Genomic DNA, 21,099 nt, shown 5'->3' on the forward strand with positions numbered 1-21,099 from the left:
TAAGATGAATTAGATGAGAAGAGCCTTAGCAAGGTTAAGTTTGGGTAGGTAAAGTTATGAGAGCCTTGATAGGGTTAAATTTGGTTAGGTTAAGTTATGATAGCCTTGGTAGGGTTAAATTTAGGCAGGTTTAGCTGGGTCATAGTCTTTATAAGGAAACAATTGGGTAGGGTTAAATAGTCAAGTCAGAACTGGATTGATTTAGTCATGAATAAATGTGGATAACTGTGTGCATAAAAATTAGAATACATTAGATTGGACTGGGATAAATTGTTGAATCCAAAATTGCTCTGTGGGTCTGGTTTTGTCTGATTTGAGTAGGTTTACAGATTGGTTTCTGTTCATTAGGATTAGCCTGGTTCTGGTTTAGTTTATTCGGATTTGGTTGGGTTGGAACGTGTCGAGTTTGATTTAATGTGGTTTGGTTTAGCTCGTCATGGTAGGTTTAGCTTGCTGTGGATATGTTTATTTTGTTGTAGTTTGAATTATTTTGATGTGGTTATGCTTAGTTGTGGTTAAGTTTAGTTTGTCGCCCTTAAGTCTATTTTGCTGTGGTTAGGGTTAGCTTCTTATGATTAGGTTTAATTTGTTGCTGTTAAGTTTAGTTTTGTGATTAGGTTTAGCATCTTGTTGTTAGGTTTATTCAGTTGTGGTTGGGTGTGTTTAATTTGTGATGAAACACCAAAACCCCAACTTACATGGAAGGTATGGTGGCTAAATTGGAACACGTCGCCCCATTCCCTATAACCATCATATAACACAGTCTTTCAAATTTAACTGCTACTTAATACATGATGACAGAAGGCCAAGGTTCAAGTACTACAGTGGTGATTACAACAATTTTGCAAGAAGTCTGCAAAGAGTTTTGAGCTTGGAGGTAAAATTTTACATGATGTCATTAACAAAGCCCTTCAAATTTAATAACTTAACCATTAACTTTAAATAATAAATATATTACTTATGAGCATGTATACTGCATGCATACAGTATATTTTTCCAATATATTAAAAAAGCTTACCAAAAGAAAAAAATTAAATAACCCTGCCCACTTGATAGGGGGAGTTGTATCATGGAGGAACTATGTCAAAGAGGTGTGACAAAAGTTCTGTATGCACAAATATGCCTCCAGGGAAATATATCACAAGGAGAAATATCCCATGACAGTGGCTTCTCTCATACAGTAGCTCCTCACCACAGAGAAGCATGTTGGGATGAAAACATGGGAAAACTAAAAGTTGGAAATTCTATTCATTCACCCATTTCATTCAAGTCATGAAGTTAGAAACAAGTTTTTATGTATAGAAAATTTATCTTAAACATTTTCTTCCCAAGAGTGTGATATCTAAAGTATTACCATGACAAGGTTAGGTAAGGTTATGCTGACGAAAAACAATACGAAGCAGTACTGTACCGTATAGTCGATGGAGGCAGCAAGGATGCTCCAGGTGATAGGTCTGAGGTAACACTTACAACACTGATCACTACTCAACACCTGCCCTAGCCAGAGTGGGCGTCATCTTACTTCTTTTAGTTTTGGAGGATATAGGCTTGAGCACGGGTGGCGTAGGTGTGGGCGTGGCACTGCATGTGGGCGGGTTGGCAGGGTTCAGCAGCAGGTCGCTGGAGGAGTGTTGTTTCCGCCCTGGGGGTAACACAGGCGCCAAAGACACTCCCATGGCTCCTGATGTACTTGTTCCTGGTACAGCTGCAGCTCCTCCCCCCACTCCTTGTCCGCTACTGCCACCCACAGACTGCACGACAGTGGCCTCCTCGGAGAGAGTGCGAGCGTGAGGCGACCGCCGAGCCAAGTTACGGGCGTGGGCGGGGGAACCAGGCATGCTGGTGCTGGTGCTGGTGTTGCTGCTTCCCTCACCTGACACATGTAGTAGGGTTACTAGTAAATTACTTAAGATTTAAATAGCTGACCATTTTATAAAAAATTCATACTACTGTATAGCAAATACCTTATTACGAAACCAAAAATACAACAGCAAACAAAAATATAAAAGGCTGCTATAAGTGCCATTAATACATGTTACAGGTGGATGACTAACCTAATGTAAACAAAAATCTCATTCACTAAGAGGCCTTTGTTACATCTGTGACAACTTTAAAGTCTAACATTCATCCAAACTACATAGGTAAAAAATCACACACACACATTGTATGTGAAGTAATTTATATGGTTGTGTACATGTTAGAATGTGCACATATGTATTTCTGGTTGTATGTGTGTGTGTGTGTGTTTCAAATACACTACACTATTTCAGTTGATGTGAGGAGGGTACTGTACTGCATAGTTGGTGCCTAACCCATCTTAACATAATTCATATAGTTACATGTTACCTACCTGGACGGCCTCTAGTAACAACAAGCTGTCGCTGTGTGTGGAGAATCTGTCGCAGATGGTGGTCAAGGACGTCTTCGTGTTGTCGTGTGACCAGCGGCTTCAACGACCCGCTTTTAACAGTAGTGGCTCCCTCTGGCTGCTGCACAGGACGATTCAAAATGATAAAAGAGCAAGTAGAAGACACACTAAGATAAATCTACCAGTTCATTTTTAGTCACCTGGGCAAGCAGGTGAAAGATTTATGTACATCATCTTACTACAGGTGACAGGTCATCCATCACCTCCTCAATCTCTACAAGAATCAGGATCTTGGAAGGACAGCAATACACATGATATTCTTTTATACCACACCCACTGACAGAAGTTTCTAATTTGTCCGTGATTTGTAAAATTTTAAGTCAAATCTGTCTGAATTTTTCCAATAGTTTATAGTAATAACAATGCGTATGTACACAAGAACCATCAGTCGACTGCTATGTCTGGCACCGCACCGCATCTAGATGCGACGAGAAACCACATAGTGTGAAAGGGGTCTAACCCACCAGGTCCACAGTTGTGGGATCTTGAACTGTAAGTGAACAGCTAAGGAGGGGTAGCTTTTAGGGTATTATTGCAATTTCACTCCCAATTGGGTTTTAGCCTGTCGTGGTTCAATAGACTACTGCCTGACTACCAGTCATGGTAGCCCAGGCTCAAATCCCATCACGCAAAGATGAAAATTATTTACGGTATCAAAATTTTGAACAAAAGTATTTTTAAATTCATTATGGCCAGAAATTTAGCAAAAATGCCCTTTCTCTCGGTATTGGAACTGAATGTTTCTCTAATTCAGTACATCCAGAATAAAAGTAAATCACCCAAAATCATCACTGAAAAACTACAGGAAGCAAGTAACTAGTGTTGAAAAATTAATCTAAATTTTCCAAGTCATTAGAATCGGTACAGTGATCACAACACTGCCTCCTTATAGACCAAAGAAAGAGTTAAGTCTCCAATGGGATGTACAGTATCTGCACTGGTACTCTACTTACTTTAAACCTACTGCAGTACAGTACTTCTTAATAAATGACTTTGCCTTAAGCAGATGGGTAATTTGCCCCAACTTTCTAATTACCAGTAAGCATTTGCAAATTCATCTTCAGAATCAAAATACAAATAATGGATTTGTTAACATGTTACGTAAGAAACACTTTCATTTTAAAGAACACAAAAGCAAAATGTTTTCTATCAATATCTTAAGTGTTAGGTAGTATTTGTTATAAATGTTATGGAAATTTCAGATGCTAAAATGAACATGTCGCCTGGGGTTTATTTTTCTGGAGACTGTACCATACTTGTATTACCTAGACTGCTGTTAATTCATTCATTCATTCACTCCTCCTTTCCCTCCTCGCCCCAGTGGGGCCTCGATACTCCTCTTTGTCTCGCATCCTTACTTTTCTATCAGCTCCTCTCTCATTTCTCCTACCCCCTCCCTTTCCCTGTCACCCTCTCTCTTCCACCCACCTTCTCTCCCCTTCCTTCTACCCACCCTCTCAATCTTCACCACTCCACTCACCTGGGTGGAGGCTCCATCCAGGGCCTTGGTGACAGGAAAGACAAAGACGTTCTTGGGCAGGGTCTTGGGTACCGAGGTGGGTGGTGGAGAGCGGATGAGGTGTTCGTGGACTTCTGACAGTGACAGCACTCCCTCCTGGCTCACCTTAGGGGGAGAAAGTGGAAGTTATTGTTGGTCTCTTAGGACAGTACTGTACGTGTATCTTTATGCTGTACTCTACTTAAATATGCATACTGGATATGCAGGATGTGGCGGCTCAGTAGATACAGCACTCGCCTCATGTTCTAAAGATGACTGGTTCAATCCCTGGGCACTCCAGTCTATCCAGCAGTAATTTGGTATCTTAACTTTAGAGATTAGCTTTAGTTGAGGTATGGCGCTGTAAAATTAAGGTAGGTTCATTCAATACATAATTCAGCTATCTTACATAAGTTTAGGTTATTTAGTGGTGTTTCGTTGTATTGCCAATCCTGGGCGTTACCTGTGTCACTAGCTGGGCACGGTCCTCAGGCTGGCTCCCACTGACACACTGCGTCGTCTCCTCCTCGTTGAGCGTCGTGTGAGAGTCAAATACACGCTGGAAACAAATATGTCATCTTGAATTATATATAATCCTATTATTTAAGGCACGACTTCTTTGTTATTTGATAAATAGAGTCGGGAGATGTTAGACGGGTCAATGAAAAATATATTCACCAAGGCATCCCCTTACATTCTATTGGATAATACCAAATATCATACAGTTTAAATATATAAAATGCCCACACCTTCTGTGACACTGCCTGAGCACAGAACAAACAAAAAACACACACCAGTCCATGAACTGGGCAATATCGTGTAGGATATCATTAAGTTTCCTACAAGGACATAATGTGGTGTGAGAAGCATGGCAATTAGAGATTATCATCCTTAACTGACCTTACAAAGTCAGGTAAAGGACAGGCCGTGACCTGACTTTACCTACAGTTGTGCTTGGCTAGGATTATATAAATACCAGAAAGTAGATAATCACATGTCAGAAATTATAGAAAAAAAAGCGGAGAATTTATTATAATCCCAAATAAGAAATAAATACAGCAATACCCTGTAGTTTCCGAATATAAAATCTTGCACTTTTTTCACAACTAGCATTTTCCCGTTTACCAACGACCATAACATGATTCTTCTGCTCACTAATTCCCTTTTATAAGTGACCTCATCGGTTAAATAAGATAAGCTTTTGTAAATTTAGAACTTATTTTACGTAAGGAAAGATGAGGTCAAGTTGTCAATGGTTTGAGTTGTTTTTTAAGTGTTTTAACCAGACAGTTTTCCTCGTGTAAACCATTGTCGTATCTCCATCAATATACATCAGCGACAAAAATAAAAGTCACATTCTTTTAAATCTCCATAAAAAAACACACAAGAAAAGCCCATTTTTCTTACTAATTTCCCATTATGTCCCCAACGGAATCTTTATCCACACCATAACTTTTTTTTTATTTAACGCATATATACACCTGAAACATAACCTGACTTAACCCTTAAACATAACCTGACCACCCAGACACACAACCTTGACTTCACCCAGACTTCATCCTGACACAACCGAGGCTTCACTTTGACACACACACACACACACACATACAAGGCCACCATGACAAAGTACCACTAACAGACGTCACAGTAAACCCAGAACACAGACCTTCCTTATCTTACACCTGTTGACTGCCTGCTGGCGAATGGGGCGTGGTGGTGGCCTGCGCATGGTGAATACTGACCACTGGTGTTCACTCATTGCTCAACAGTACATAAACACGTCACTGTACTCTCACCAGGTAAGTCTAAGTTTAACATGGTGAACATTGGCACACTTACAACACTGTTCTGTCACCACTATATCCAATGGTAAGTCTAGCATGGTGAGGACAGACTGTATAGAAGCTTGAGCCAACTTGCTGGGTGAACTCAAGTCGCATTACGAGGTACTTCACCCAATCACCGTTCAATAACCCACTAATAGGGAACACGCAACCCCGTCTTGGTGAATCTTTTCCACCAAGACTTTCTAGAGTGGGCGTCTCAGCCGCCAATCAGAGTGCGTGTGCCAGTCACCAACCGGAGTACGTGTGCCAGTCACCAACCGGAGTACGTGTGCCAGTCACCAACCGGAGTACGTGTGCCAGTCACCAACCGGAGTACGTGTGCCACTCACCAACCGGAGTACGTGTGCCAGTCACCAACCGGAGTACGTGTGCCAGTCACCAACCGGAGTACGTGTGCCACTCACCAACCGGAGTACGTGTGCCAGTCACCAACCGGAGTACGTGTGCCAGTCACCAACCGGAGTACGTGTGCCACTCACCAACCGGAGTACGTGTGCCACTCACCAACCACAGTAGGTATGCCAGTCACCAACCAGTCAAGGGGAAGTGGGAGGGGGGGCAGTGTGAACCATATCCCCACTACAGTATAAATATTTCATTCATCTCCACTGTTCGATAACTCGCACTGCTGACAGTCTAAGTCGGATCTCACCATTTTTCACACACACTCCAGTGACTGGTAACCTATGGTTATGGAGAAAGTCTACCACAACCAAGTAATCATGTCGTTCACCTATCCAGCGTCAGCTATTAGAATTAAGGCGTCACTTTCCTCGGCACACCCCCCGATAAATGATCCTGGCACACGGAGGCTCAAACAATTACTGGTGTTGTACTGGGAGTATTAAACGACACACACCTCCACCGCGGGACGTCACGACTCTTACTGGCAGTCTGGCACACTGGGGCTAGTGGTTGTCAAGTGTAACTGACTCACAAACACACTTAAAGGTGGTCAGGCCTGGTAGTACTGTGTTTACATCACGACCGCCGGATTCTTGCAAGGCCTGGTTAACTATACGGCTAAATAAGCATAGTGTAAATTAATATAACTTGGTTCACCTGAAGATTGGCCCCTCCTGCTTATTTCACTTGTCACTGAACACTCGTACGCTGCCTGGGGGGGGGGGGGTAGCGCTAGGGTAATCTTAGGTGAAACAGTTAAATAATTTACGGGTAATCTTTCAAGTCATAAACTAATTTAGTCCATTTCAATCCGACTTAAGACTAACCAAGCCTAATTTACTTTAAAAATAGTATAGCCAAACATAACCTACCCCATTGTGGAACTTCTCTAGCCTACCCAAATCTACCATAAAACTAACCTAGCATAGCCTAATTATCGAATTGGTTAAATGTAACACAAGATTGGTGGTGATTGGCCAACCAACACGAGAGAATGAAGCTGATTGGCAGCCTGTATAGCAGGGGGTGGTGGTGATTGACGCTCATTGGTAGGCTGGAAATTCTGCTAACACAGGAGGGATTGGCTAGCTCAGGCGCAGGAAATAAGCTTACTGGGTAGCTGGAGTGATGAAATAATGCTGACTGATTGAAATGTAACAAAGAAACAATACAAACCAACTGGCTGTAACGCTCTACGAAACTGGCGCTGAGTGGCTGCCTGAAACGCGGGAGTATTAACGATTGGCTAGCTGGAGCGCGGGAATGCTGATGATTGGCCAGCTGTCAACATTAAGACTGTGCGCGCGAAATTCAATAACCTAAACACTGGCCAAAATGTGGTAAACGACTTTTCAAATTATATAACGATATATTAATTATAAAATGACACCTGCAACTTACCTGTAAATATGGGTTATCTTGCCGTGACAGTCTGATGGCCTCCATATCAATGCCAATGTCACGGTTCTTGACAGGTGTGTGGTGGACAAGTCCTGACACCGAGGCTCCGCCCTCCACCGATGACGATGTAGCCATTTCAGATGACGTCATGATCCCCGGTGACGCCAGAGCCTCCGAAGATGACGTCATTTCCTGTTCACTGATATCATGGCGCGCCAGCACGACCGTCTCTTCCGTCCAGTTACTTCCCGTTTCTTCCGCCTCTGTAAATAATAAGTTAATGTTGACAATTAGTCTACAGTGCGTGAATGAAAAAGTGTATAAACTCTTCGTAAACAAATTCCCTTTTGTAAGCCAGTTTTGAGGCATAATGTCCCACAAGTTTGTTCTTATTTATGATTAGGACGTACAGTATATGCTGTTATTCTGAAGAAAATTCACTGTTTAAACTGAAGTCTGTTGATGACAAATTATTTCTATTGTTGCAAGGTACAGTATTGTATATATAAACTGATGTCATTAATTTGGTTTGTAAAATATCTAACAATAAACTAATATCATTATCTAAGAAGTTTCCTTTATTGTTTTTTTGACCTCATGTCCATCACTGTCGCTTCCGGAGAAAATTATTTGTTTTTATCACTATATATCCTAATCATCTTAAGAGTTGTCACTTATTTAGGCAGGTTAGGTTAAGTTATATATTAGGTTCGGTTTCGTTTTAAGCAAATCCTTAGGTGAAATAAACCGAAGGGTGAATCTTCCGGTGAACCAACTTAATCATTTGTCATCTACCATCATCCACGGCTTCTGAGGACAATATTTAAAAAGAAAAAAAAAGAGTAACAATTACTCCCGTCAGCTGGTGTAGTGGAGCGGGTGAGCCAGGTGGAACTGGGGAATAACGATCCGTAAATGTCATGCTCTGAGGCCACTGGAGGTCAAACCTGTGTGGGAGGGGGGAGTGAAGGTGACCTCAAGGACATGGGAGAAGCAGGGAGGTGTAGGTGTCCCTCACCACCACCACCCACCATCCTTCACCACCACCCACCATCCTTCACCACCACCATCCTTCACCACCACCCACCATCCTGTCACACAACACTCGAGTCATTGATTTCCCCTCTTAGTGAATATTTGAAGGAGTACCTCTCTCTCTCTACTATTGATCACTCTTCGTTCCTCTCCCTTCACGTGTCGATAGTTTGGTCTCTCTCTCTCTCTCTCTCTCTCTCTCTCTCTCTCATATGCACACACGTTTGTATGGTTACTTTACAACACTTATACAAGCTCGCATGCACACACATATACATAATACATAGTGTATCACGTCAGGTTCCCATACGCAGAGTAACACATTTACTCTCACGCGTACACACACACACACAAACATCATAAGCATATCCTCCATCCCCGAAACACACACACACAAGTAATGTAAATCCAACCAGGAATTCCTACTCAAGAGAGGGTCAGAGGTCAACTTCCTGCCAGACCTGAGCTGCTGCATATATTCAACACCACAAATAGACGCAACTGTACTCGTCATCACACACCTCGACTAACCCGAGAATTATACTTTTAAATTACCAACTTTACCTTGAACTGTCACTAGAGGTGTTTACTGAAACTCTTTAGTCAGTTTCTGGGGCAGTAATATCTTCCCCTGATTGAGATATGTACCTTAGGTTAGGTTAAGTCAGGTTAGGTCATAAAGACGTAGTAGAAGACACCTTGGAGAACCTTACTCTTATCTTAGTTCAGTCATAAGGTTTTTACCCAAGTAGATGATTGTTAATCCTCGAGAAAAAGAAGAAATTAAACAAAATAAGATAATAGGAAGAAAAGAAAAAACAAATAAATGAGCGTACAAGACAAAAGACGAATAAACACTAACACACTGACGAGGAAAAAACACTAGAAAATGAATGACATGAAAAATATAAATGAAAAAAAAAAAACTCAGAATAATATAGTGATAAGAAATTTATGAAAATGCAAAATAAAAATATAAAGAATAATGAAAAGTGAAATAAAAAAAATGCGAGTGTGGTCGAAGCCTTACACACATTAGACTGCGGATGTTTTAGCGGGAATGCCTCTCCTCCACCCTCTCCACTAGGACACGGAGTAATCCATGAATATGATGTATTTCTTTGTGTATGAACCTCTGTCCTGCGTGGCAGTGAGAAGTGATACCACCCTCAGTGTCAAGACCTGACTGAATTACTCAGAATAGGCAAACTGTACTACAAGCTTTGCCAATAAATTTGTTAAACTAAAAAAACATGCCTACTCTAACGGTTAGGTTCAAGTTATCATTTACATTTATCCCCATGTGTTCATAGAAAAGGGGATCCAGACTTTAGCTCCAATTATTAGTGCGTGTTTTAGCGTCACTCTGGTAACCACCACCCACGCACTGTTGACATCGCTCAGCTGAAGCGAGTTCCAGCCATCGTGGTTGCTCAAAATATCGATCAGCTGTGGAAGGTTCAAGTGACGTAGTGGGTCGGCATTATGAACATTAGAATGGAGGAAACTGCAGCGGGCCTATTGGCCCATACTGGGCAGTCCCGTTTACACCCAACCCCTATTGCTCATATAAGCATCCAACCTATGTTTGAAGCTATTCAGCGTATTCAAGTTAATGATGATATTTGGTAACTTGTTCCATTCATCCACTACTCTGTTTCCAAACCAGTGTTTACCTATTTCACGCCTAAATCTAAATTTGTGTAATTTAAAACCATTGTTACGAGTTCGCTCCTTTGTGATGTAGTCTTTGAAATTGGTTGTATATTAAGACTAGATATATATATATATATATATATATATATATATATATATATATATATATATATATATATATATATATATATAATTTCATTAGCCCAATAAAGCACTCGGACTTCTACAAATAATTAACACCTCACCCCACCAGGATTCGAACCCACGGTTACAATTATAAGATCGTGGGTTATCAGCATATATGTATGTATTATGTATGTATGTATTTTTTTTTTAATTCCAAGGATTAAAATGTTAACACTACGTTCATTATGTGTGTATACAAGTGTAATATGGAGTGCGGTAGTCAAGTGGATAATGCGCTCGCCTCCTGTACATATTGTCGGTGGTTCGATCATAAAGCATTCCCATAACATCTTTAAATGGCTCCCTAACCCTACAAAAGTGAAAGTAGTCAAGTCTTTTTGCCGGCCATGCTGCCTCCTTGTGTACCGAAAGCTTAGAATACAATGTGCTGTGCCATGTCCACTTCCATATACAGCAAGTGCAATAAAGTGGCAGTATGGAAGAAATTTTACTTTCCTACTACTACTAGGTAAAACAGTAATAGTAACAAAAGTACTAGTTGTGGTAGAAACTAAATCCAGGGCATTACTAGCAACAGACTGTAGTAGTATTAATAACAGTAGAAGCAATGTTATTAGAGAAGGAGTTACGGGCACTGACCATGAAGGTTGATATCTGGGGGTCTGGCATCGTCCTCTCCCTCGTGGTCTCGTCGTCTCTTGAAGATGTTAGTAATAAACTCGAAGGGTCGGCGGGGCGCAGGGTCGTCCTCGCTGCCAGACAACATCGGGGCCTGTAACTGTGGGAGTTATTATTGTGATGGTATGATGATGACAGCAGCAGTAGTAGTGACGAGAATGATTATTAGTGATGAAGGTGATGATAGAAGTAGTAACAATAGTAGAAGCGATGGTAGAAGTGGTGACAATAGTCGGGTGAGAGTAACAGGGCTAATGGTGGAATTGATAACGAAGGCAACAAAACTACCCTCATCCCTTATGCGTACTAAGCCATTCAACGACCACCACCACCACCACAACACTCCCTCCCGCCTGCCCTCCCCTCACATCAAACAGTTCTCAATCAATACCTTAATTGCGTTCATATGAATTATCCCTTCCAACTTCCCTCCTCTCCTCCCTCCCTCTAATACTCCCCCTCCCCACTAACTCATTAAAAATCCGCGTTCGAATTCTTAAACATTCTTTATTTTGAAATTTTTCGCTGAACTAGAGATAATATAGCACATCTAATTAAGGATAAGTCTTTGTGTAATATTAAAAGTCCGCATGGATAAGAATCCTCATGCTCGTGCAGTGAATCGAGGGTTTAGTACTGAAATATGCTAATTGTATGCAAAGAACATCGTGAAGAGGAGTTAATATTGTCAGTTATGTTAAGTAAAGGTTTGGGGTGACATGTGTTGCCGGTAGCAGTATATTCTGGTTTTCGTAAAGAATTCGAAGTACAATAAGTGTAATTCAAAGATTCGGACAAGTGGAACGGAAATACCCGGGAAACAACTCTCTTTTGTTTACATGGGCGCATTCGGAGTGATCCAATTTTCCGCCAATATTACACGTAAGCAATAAGAGGCTTTATATGTCTTTAGCCAGCTTATCATACAGTTATCCTGAGCTCTGGATAACATCGTAGAGTAATCTAAAGACGAGGAAGCCAAGAGCACGACAAAGAACCTCTCCACAACAGCAAAATCGATCACTTGTTCAATGCTCGGAGTTGGAGGGTGTCCGGACTCCAGAGACTCGCACTATTCTAAATTAGTTTTAATCTTCTTTCCTTGCCTTTCCTCTACTAACTAATTTATATTATAAATTTCTCTTGGAATATATACTCAGTTCAAAATGGGTAACCCCCCATATACGCAAATATGTTAACATTGTCAAACACCTTAATGAAATAGTAAGATTATTTTATCATGTGTTTCGGCAGGACACTTCAGCAGTCGCTTCAACGCGTCGCCCTTTAAGAATAGCGACCGCCAGACTAAATGTTTAAAGATGTCCACCGCCTTGTACAATCTACAGTACGTCTTCATTTGTTTTATTGGTCTTTTTCCTTAACTTTAAAACAATGTTAAGTTCCTTTAAGAGTCTATGCCTTTCAGTATCTTACACTTACTGTACTCAGCCTGAGATACAAAATGAAGTACTTGTATTACTTTCACATATTCTCTACGTTTGTATACCCAGCTCTATAAAGCTCTACGGCATTACTGCAGCCAAACATTAGTTCTATATCAAGTTTAATCTCTGTAGCCGATCATGATATCTTGATCTGCCCAGTACCTGTCCAGCGTTTACTCAAAGGTCAACAGGTTTGTTTTCTCGACCACATGTTCTGGGAAGCTGTTGCTCACATCCACAACACCTCGTGAGTGGGTACGACACGCTTCCTGTCCTAAGGATCATCGGTTCGATCCCGGGGCACACCCTGTCCACCCACTCTTAGGGAAAGAACTCGGTCAAGTGCAGTGACGGCCACTGGACTTGCTTGTGTACTGAAGGTTTAGTGTAGTGTGCGCTATACCCACACTGCTCCTGTTCCCTACCATTGTCTTAAACAAAAGTAGCGGTGGTCTCTACTGTCCTATAAAATGACCATATTAATAATTTAACATCTGAGCGGATGCAACCAACCCACGGACCGTTACCATGGCAGGGTAAATATGCAACTACATAATGAGGCTGTTACTGTAAATCAATATGGTCACCGCTGGGGGGAGACTCATAACCTAACCTAATATAACCCGTTGTTGATTTTTTTTTGGAGACACACACTAACCAGGTTAATGACGTCATGAATTACATTTGTCAGACGAATTACAACTAACATATAAGAGTTAAATGTCAATAAACTACGACCATCTACAACTACCTCCAACTACCACTATCATCAACTACCCCTATTACTATTACCATCATTGACAACTACCATTATTACAACTATTAACAAAAAACTACCACTACAGCCATCAACAACTACCACTAACATCAATAACTACCATTACCATCGACTACAGCTACTACAACCACCATTAACTACCACAATCAAGAACTACCACAAACACCACCAATAAGCACCACTACCATCAACAGCTACCACCACCACCACCAACTAACACGCCTACCTGGGGAAGTTATAAACACAAGCAGTAAAACCAACATCGACCACACCCTCTCTCTCGGGTAGGGCAGGGCAGGTAGGAGGCGTGGCAATTGGAGGTTGGAATGGGGAATGGGGAAGGGTTAATGATGATGGGAGGTGTTATGATGTCACACACGCATGCACACACACGTACACACAGGCCAGCTCCCTCGCCCCAAACATTCACAGACTTTACGCTTGATGATATTACACCACCATGTCTCCTCTTACCTGGGCAGGAGGAAAATATTACCTTGGGAAACAGATATCTGAATTGACCTTATTTGCCGTAGCTTTAAAGGGTAGTCAGTCTCACAGTTTATTAGGAATTAAAGATCTGGTGAAGTTTAGGAGCCAATGTTTATTTCACCTGATGATTACCGGTATACAACCTGACCTGACCTGACCTCTCCCCCAGTTAGTATTAGGTTGTTTAATCACCAGATGAAAAAAGTTGGGGTTCACTAAAGTCGTCAATTTCAGAAGATAAACCAAGAAAATCTGAATTCTTTGTGTCGTAGCTTCAGTGAGAGATTATATACAGGAGAGGTCAGAAGCCCCTCATAACAAGCACTACAGTACGTGGCGACCTGACTCGTGTTCACGTTTATATCAGATGATTTTAACGACGTTTATATAAATGATATAAGCTGCTTTGTTGATGTTCACAGCAGCTGATCTGTTGTCAATAATACTATAATATTTTGCATTAATATTTATAAATGTCCGATAATTATCACGGCAATTATTTAGTTGGTTAGTCTGTCCTTATTAAGATCACTATCACCGTCTATGATTCGATAATGCAGCAGTCTCCGTGTGTGTGTGTGTGTGTGTAGGAAGAATCATGAGTGCTGGTATGTACATATTTGGCAGGAGTACCCCACCCCCCCACCCCACCTTTAGGAGTGTCATGGTCGTTCCAGCATGAAGGTCACTCACCCACAACACGAGACACACACTGTATTGACCTCCAGGACGGACGCTTACCTTCCGGAAGGCTACACAGGCATTTGTTATTGTAGTTGTTGTTATTATTGATATAATTGTTTTTGTTGTAATTGTTGATTTTTTATGTTCGTCGTTGTAATTGTTGTTGATTTTGTTGTAGATTTTGTAGTTGATGTAGTTGTAGCAGTAGTTAATGTTATTTTTGTTATTATCGTTTGCTTGTTACTGCTGTTATTATTATTATTATCATCATCATCATTATTGCCGGTATTACCATCACTATTATTCATTCCATCACTACCATAACTACTATCCTAAACAGTATTACTAGAAGACAACTCCCAACAGTATAACCTGATAGGCCTGCTCACCCCACCACCTGCTATCGACGCCAGCAGGCGTCAAGGGAGGGCAATGAACTCACTCCGGTATGTATTAATGTTGGTGCTTTGAACCGTCCTCCCCAGCACCGCTATTGTGTACACGAGCCCCCCGCTGCTGCTGCTCGAACACACACGCATACACACACACATACATACACACAAATACACACACATACATACACACAAATACACACATGTACACATACGTGTACATAATATATATACACACACACGGTTGGGGAAGGTAACTAATTAGTCCCGTCACCTGCAACAAAGCCAGCAGGTAAGCCGGTTTATGTAGCCATATTAAACCTCTGTGTTGTCAGGCCTTTATGATAATCAGCTGAACACGGAAGGAAAAAAGAGTGATAGCGAATATTGGAGAAATATTAATAGAGAGAGAAATAAGAGGAAGGTTGGGTTACCTGGTAGCCAAAATACCCAGACTGGTTCATGAGAGGTTAAGACTGGCCGAGGCGGATTACCAAGTTTATGTCGAGTCATTACAGGGGTTCAGTATGTGTGTGTGTGTGTGTGCGTGCGTAGTCTGGCTATCTTATGACACGGAGCAAAGTTTACCGCATAGCTACGATTCTATATACATTAAGTTGTAGCAATAGAAGGAAAAGTTATCCCTACATATAGTCTAATAACCACAGCTGAATAAAATCACCTGCCGCTGCAAAATGAAGTGGTGCAAGTGGCCGAGTTTCCTTACGCCGTTTGCCTCTGTCTACCCAACGGAAATTAGGGGACCAGGCTGTTTATCGATTTGCGGACCGTGTTCCAGGGTAATGGTTAGCCAGTGCAGTTGGCGAGATGTCCAGTCTTATTAGATTGTTCCTTGACTAGGCCACACTGCACGTCAATTTAAGGTGTGGTTATATTGGCAACACACACACACTAACTAAACCTCTGTGCTAGATCATCAGGAGTCTCGCCACGACACTACAACACACTCACTCCTTTCCACAATCTTCTCAAAAAAAAAAACATGAAAATACACAACTACTACTAAAAAATCAGTCACTGGTTGCGTTAATTTAGCCGTCCTATAGAAGAAACATACCTCACGTGAGTAATACATCAATCAGCTACATCAGGAAAGGCGGGAAGTGATGACGGAATGCAACCAATAAATCCATAACTTACTCTTGACTTTGATCCAACTAAAGCAAAAAAGGTCGAGTGTCTTCATCGACCTGACTTCATTAACTTTTGTCAAGTGTTGAACTAAAACTTGACGTGGAGAGCATTGAGAGAGAGAGAGAGAGACTTGTGGCGAGGAACACACCCAGGGGAGTTATGATACAACCATTATTATTTACATGTCCAGAATACCGCGTCACTGTATCCATTAATTTTAGTCATCATTTCACAAATTATCAGCTAACTAACGGTTCGGGTGAGTGATCTGTTCTTTATCAACTTCATTGTCTAGAGTACCCGGAGAAGAGTACCCGGAGAAAACCTGTCATGTTTGGTTGGGTCATAAGAAAAACATCCTTTCTACACGTCCCAGGCGGGGGATTGAACCCAGGAGACTGTCCTAAGTGATACACGCTTTACCATCCTCTGTATAGGCCGATGAATTAAGTACATTACGTTACTGTACTAAGGAACTTTTGTATGCTGTCAATGTCTTTAAGTACACCGTGTCGATAATCATAAGACTTTATGGTTTCCAGAGGGTTAAGTGAGGACTGGCTGAGGGGGGGGTCGCGTGTTTACTAAGAGGTGGTGGTGTTGTGGAGAGTAACTTGTGGTGTCGTCAACAGATGGCGTCCTGAGTGTGTTGACTTGTTGCATAATACAGGTACTCGATATTGTTTAATAATATTGAATAGTGTTGACATATTGTGTAGTGTCTATTGTGTATTAATAACGTTAATGTGTGTGTATGGGTGGTGTTGTATACCAGGCTATTATTATTATTATTATTATTGTAGTGTGTGTGTGTAGTGTGTGTGTGTGTGTGTGGTGTGTGTGTGTGTGTGTGTGTGTGTGGTGTGGTGTATTGACTCTGTGTGTGTGTAGTCTGTGTGTGTGTGTGTGTGGTGCAGTATTACATGGTAGATGCCTGTGTGTGTGTGGGTGTGTGTGTGTGTGTGTGTGTGTGGTGTGGTGGTGTCTGTGTGCTGTGTGGTGCGTGTGTGTGTGTGTGTGTGTATAGTGTGTGTGTGTGTAGTGTGTGTGTGTGTAGTGTGTGTGTGTGTGTGTGTGTGTGTGTAGTGTGTGTGTGTGTTAATGTACCCGTGTATTGATCAACATGCCTCCCACCCCCCCTCCCCTTGAGTTGTGTCGGGTGTGTCAAGCATGTGTCGCGTTTAACCTCGTGCGCCATGTGTATAACAACAAGTGTCACATACTGTATATATAACTCAGGTGTCATATATAAGTCGTGTCTAGTAAGATATATTGTCAGGTGTGCCAGATGTCATATGTGGTGTCAGAAGAGTACTATGACTTAACCCCTTTAGTACGCTGATTTAATCCCTTGACCAAGTTTATTTAACCCCTTGAGTAGAATGATTTAACCCTTTGAGTGCGATGACTGACAAGGATAAGGATAAGCAAGGATAAACAACACTTACCTTAAATAAACAGCCGCACGGAAAAAGGATCCTGAAGTGAAGTAATCCAACACGATTCCAAAATGGATCCGATGTCATCACAGTGATGCTCTTTAGTTCATTTGACAAGGCGCGGCTAAGGATTATCACCTCCCCCCCACCAGAGCGCAGTAGAGGGAGAGAGAGGGGGGGATCTTGGGGTCTATAGGTTAGGTTTATGCCATGCAGTAAAGACTACTACAGCTACACACTACAGCTGGCTACACCACCACACAACATAAGGGGCAAGTTGGTATACGTACTTCGTGGGTATTTTGGACAACCCACATATTTCCCGCCACAGCTGAGGGCTATCTCTGATTGGTGGAGATTTCCCGCGTTACCACTAGTGTTTTGATTGGCTGTGCTTTCATTCACTGGCACTTAATAAAGCATAAAAGCAGTAGAGAGTTATATAAGCAGCTTTTTAATAGCTTTAAAAGTTTAATCGCCGCCCTGGATCTGCTCTTGATACATGTAAGGCACTATCACTAGAAGCATTAAATCTTGCAAGAAATAATCACTCACTTTAGTAATCGTTTCGGCGAAGGAAATCTCATGAACAGCTTCAGAGACTTCGAGCAGTGGTTTGTTTACAATATGCTACAAAGACTACGAGAAGGCCTCTTGAGTGATATGGACTTTATTGATACCCTTCTAGTTTCACTGAGAGTCTTGAGCACAACAGTAGCCAGCGTGTCATATCTTGCGACACTGTGAGCTTGACGGACCTGTTGCCAACAGTCACCGTCTATTCCGAAGCTCCACTGACTGTTTCGAGGCCTCACTTACTGTTCCAAATGATTCATTAAACATTTTCACGTTCCAGAAACCTCACTGTTTTTAATCTTTTTTCTTTGTTATCTTTAAATCATCATAGTTCACTGCGGAACTCCACCGACTGTTTCGAAGCCTCGATATATTACTTTAAATGATTCCTTAAACATGTTGAAGTTTAAAAAATTCAGTAAGTCTCTATGGCGTTTTCTCTTTATTCTGCGAGCCAATGACTTATTAAACACTTGGAATTTTCAGAAACCTCACTCTTATTTCCTGGAGGACTTGAGTTGTAAAAATCCTTCTTTTTTTTCTAGAGATTCCCCTTGTGTATAATCCTTAGTGCCTCGCTACAGCGGTCGACAACAAGCAACTGTTAAGAGGTTCTTCCGCGTCTGTGTCCACGTTCCGGAGCCTCACGTGGGGTGCACTGCAGAGGAGTCACTGTCATAACGTCTTCACTGGTGACAGTTCTGAAGCCTCACTGTGGCCGACGTCCACCTCCGGGGCACCACCACCACCTGCCAGGAAGACAACGCTTTATTAGTTTAGGCTAACAATGTTACTGACAAGACTGGAGTACAATATTGCCTGATCTGTGGAGTTCTGTCAGGTCTTGGCATTGAGGATGGTGTCACTGTCTACCGTGTTTTAAGTCACAAGCTGAAGCTATCTATGAGGAACAGAGGAGTTTAGAATAAATTGAGAAGTCACCCCCGAGGGACCCAGAGTCGACGCCACAGCCTTCCAGTATGAAAACGATCACGTATATACAGGAGTAACGATAAAAACCACACACACGCGCAGCTGACTCTTGACGCATTAGTTACATTAAGCCACCAATTATTGAGGTACAGGGCGGTGACAGTCTCTCGATATTTATATTTACAGAGTCTTTTTACCAAGTCACACATCCAAAACATGAACTACATCACATTCTACACATAACTATAGGCTTCGTGTCATCACTTAGAGTTACATTTGGAACTGTAAAGTACGCATCACGGACGTGGGTGGTGTGTTCTCTAAACAATACGTACAGTGCAGTCAGGTGAGTTAATGTCATGAATAAAATCTATACCCACCTGAGCCCCCCAACCTCTCATACTGCGGGTTGGGGGGGGGGGGGTATCAAACTCATTAACCCCACCTCCCCCTTAAGCTACAGTATCTTGATGATAAGCAACAATGAGCTTCCTAGATGACTCCCATCAGCAAGGTTATACACTACACGTCACTGTTACAGATGACGTCGCTGTCGCCTTCCATATACATAACTTGAACAATTGACGTCATTCTTCTTCCACACACACGTCACTATAACAATTCACTGTACGTAAACTCTGACGTCCAATCCATACACTTTAAACTCTGACGTCCAATGAAAACGCCGTAAACACAGACGTCCAATCAAAATCTTAACTTAAGCTACCTACATGTGGTAACGCTCCAGCTTGTTGCTATGCACTCAAGTCAGCTTCATCTTTAAGCTACCACTTGTGTAATGCTCCAAGTTGTGGCTCTGTACACTTACACCATACATACACCACACACACGTACACAACACTACACCTACACTACACCATTCTATATCACACCACAGCTATATCACACCACACCTATATCGCACCACACCACAGCGCTATCACACCACACCACAGCTATATCACACAACAGCTATATCACACCACACCTATATCACACCACACCTATATCACACCACAGCTATATCACACCACACCTATATCACACCACAGCTATATCACATCACACCACACTACAGCTATATCACACCACATCCTGACTATCACCACAGCTATGTCGCACCACCTGCACAGCTATCACCACACCTGTTGCTATCACACAGCTATCACCACACCTAATGCTATCACCACAGCTATATCACCACTATGCTATCCTGCAGCTATGTCATCACACTACAGCTATATCACCCACATCACAGCTGTCACCACATTTATGTCACACCACACCCAGCTATATCACCACACCTATGCTGTCACACCACAGCTATATCACACCACACCTATATCACACCCACGCCACACCTATATCACGCCACACCTATATCACACCACAGCTATATCGCACCACACCTATATCACTCCACACCTAAGCTATATCACACCACAGCTATATCACTCCACACCTAAGCTATATCACACCACAGCTATATCGCACTACACCACAAGCTCCCTGGATAACGAACTAAATACTTGGAAACGAAAACTGAAACAATGAATAACCACAACAAACACGTGGTGGTAACGATGAACATGACTAACGGAGGAAAGCGACCGGGAAATACTGAATGACATGACTAGTAGTGTAATGAAGTCGAGTGTCAAGTGGCGGTGACGGCTGACAGGAGGAGAGGTGTAGGAGTGAAATATCTCATCAACACCTACCTGCCTCATCAGTCATGATCATTTTACCAGACGATCAGCCTATGCTGCGGCTCCTCTCTCTCTCTCTCTCTCTCTCTCTCTCTCTCTCTCTCTCTCTCTCTCTCTCTCTCCACGCGTCTCTATATTATCCCCCAAATGGGTCTTCATATCAAAAGTGACGAGCGCTATGGGATTTTTATTTTTTTTTATTTTTTGTAAACTCTGAGAATCACGAGGTTTGTTTTAATGGATAGTGTCAACAACATTTCCTCTACGCCCCCTCCTACCCTCTCTCTGTCAAAGTGTTGCGTCACTGTGTCCATGGTGCTCCCCCCCCTGTGATAGACAGGTCCTTTGAGCAGACACGAATGCCACTCCTTGTCAACAAACATGATTTATTCAGTCAC

At 42.0% G+C, this 21,099-nt stretch overlaps 1 protein-coding gene across 6 annotated transcripts in view; it reads right to left on the reverse strand.

Annotated features, from left to right (window-relative positions):
* The window catches only part of LOC121855474, a 47,076-nt gene that overhangs the window by 13,726 nt on the left and 12,251 nt on the right, over positions 1-21,099 (reverse strand). For 4 of the 6 annotated variants that reach the window (XM_042350437.1, XM_042350436.1, XM_042350434.1 and 1 more), the window contains 7 exons: positions 17,774-18,808; positions 11,057-11,195; positions 7,580-7,842; positions 4,390-4,485; positions 3,909-4,052; positions 2,351-2,489; positions 1,523-1,873 (listed from right to left, as the gene is read on the reverse strand). In XM_042350437.1, coding sequence (XP_042206371.1) covers positions 1,523-1,873; positions 2,351-2,489; positions 3,909-4,052; positions 4,390-4,485; positions 7,580-7,842; positions 11,057-11,195; positions 17,774-17,800 — 1,159 coding nt within the window. In that variant the 5' untranslated portion in view covers positions 17,801-18,808. Of the gene's footprint in view, positions 1-1,522; positions 1,874-2,350; positions 2,490-3,908; positions 4,053-4,389; positions 4,486-7,579; positions 7,843-11,056; positions 11,196-17,492; positions 18,809-21,099 lie in introns of those variants that run through there. The other 2 variants (XM_042350438.1, XM_042350432.1) reach the window with 2 other exon arrangements.

The sequence above is a fragment of the Homarus americanus genome, unplaced genomic scaffold, assembly GCF_018991925.1.
Source record: "Homarus americanus isolate GMGI-L3 unplaced genomic scaffold, GMGI_Hamer_2.0 scaffold48406, whole genome shotgun sequence".
NCBI classification, from domain to species: domain Eukaryota; kingdom Metazoa; phylum Arthropoda; class Malacostraca; order Decapoda; family Nephropidae; genus Homarus; species Homarus americanus.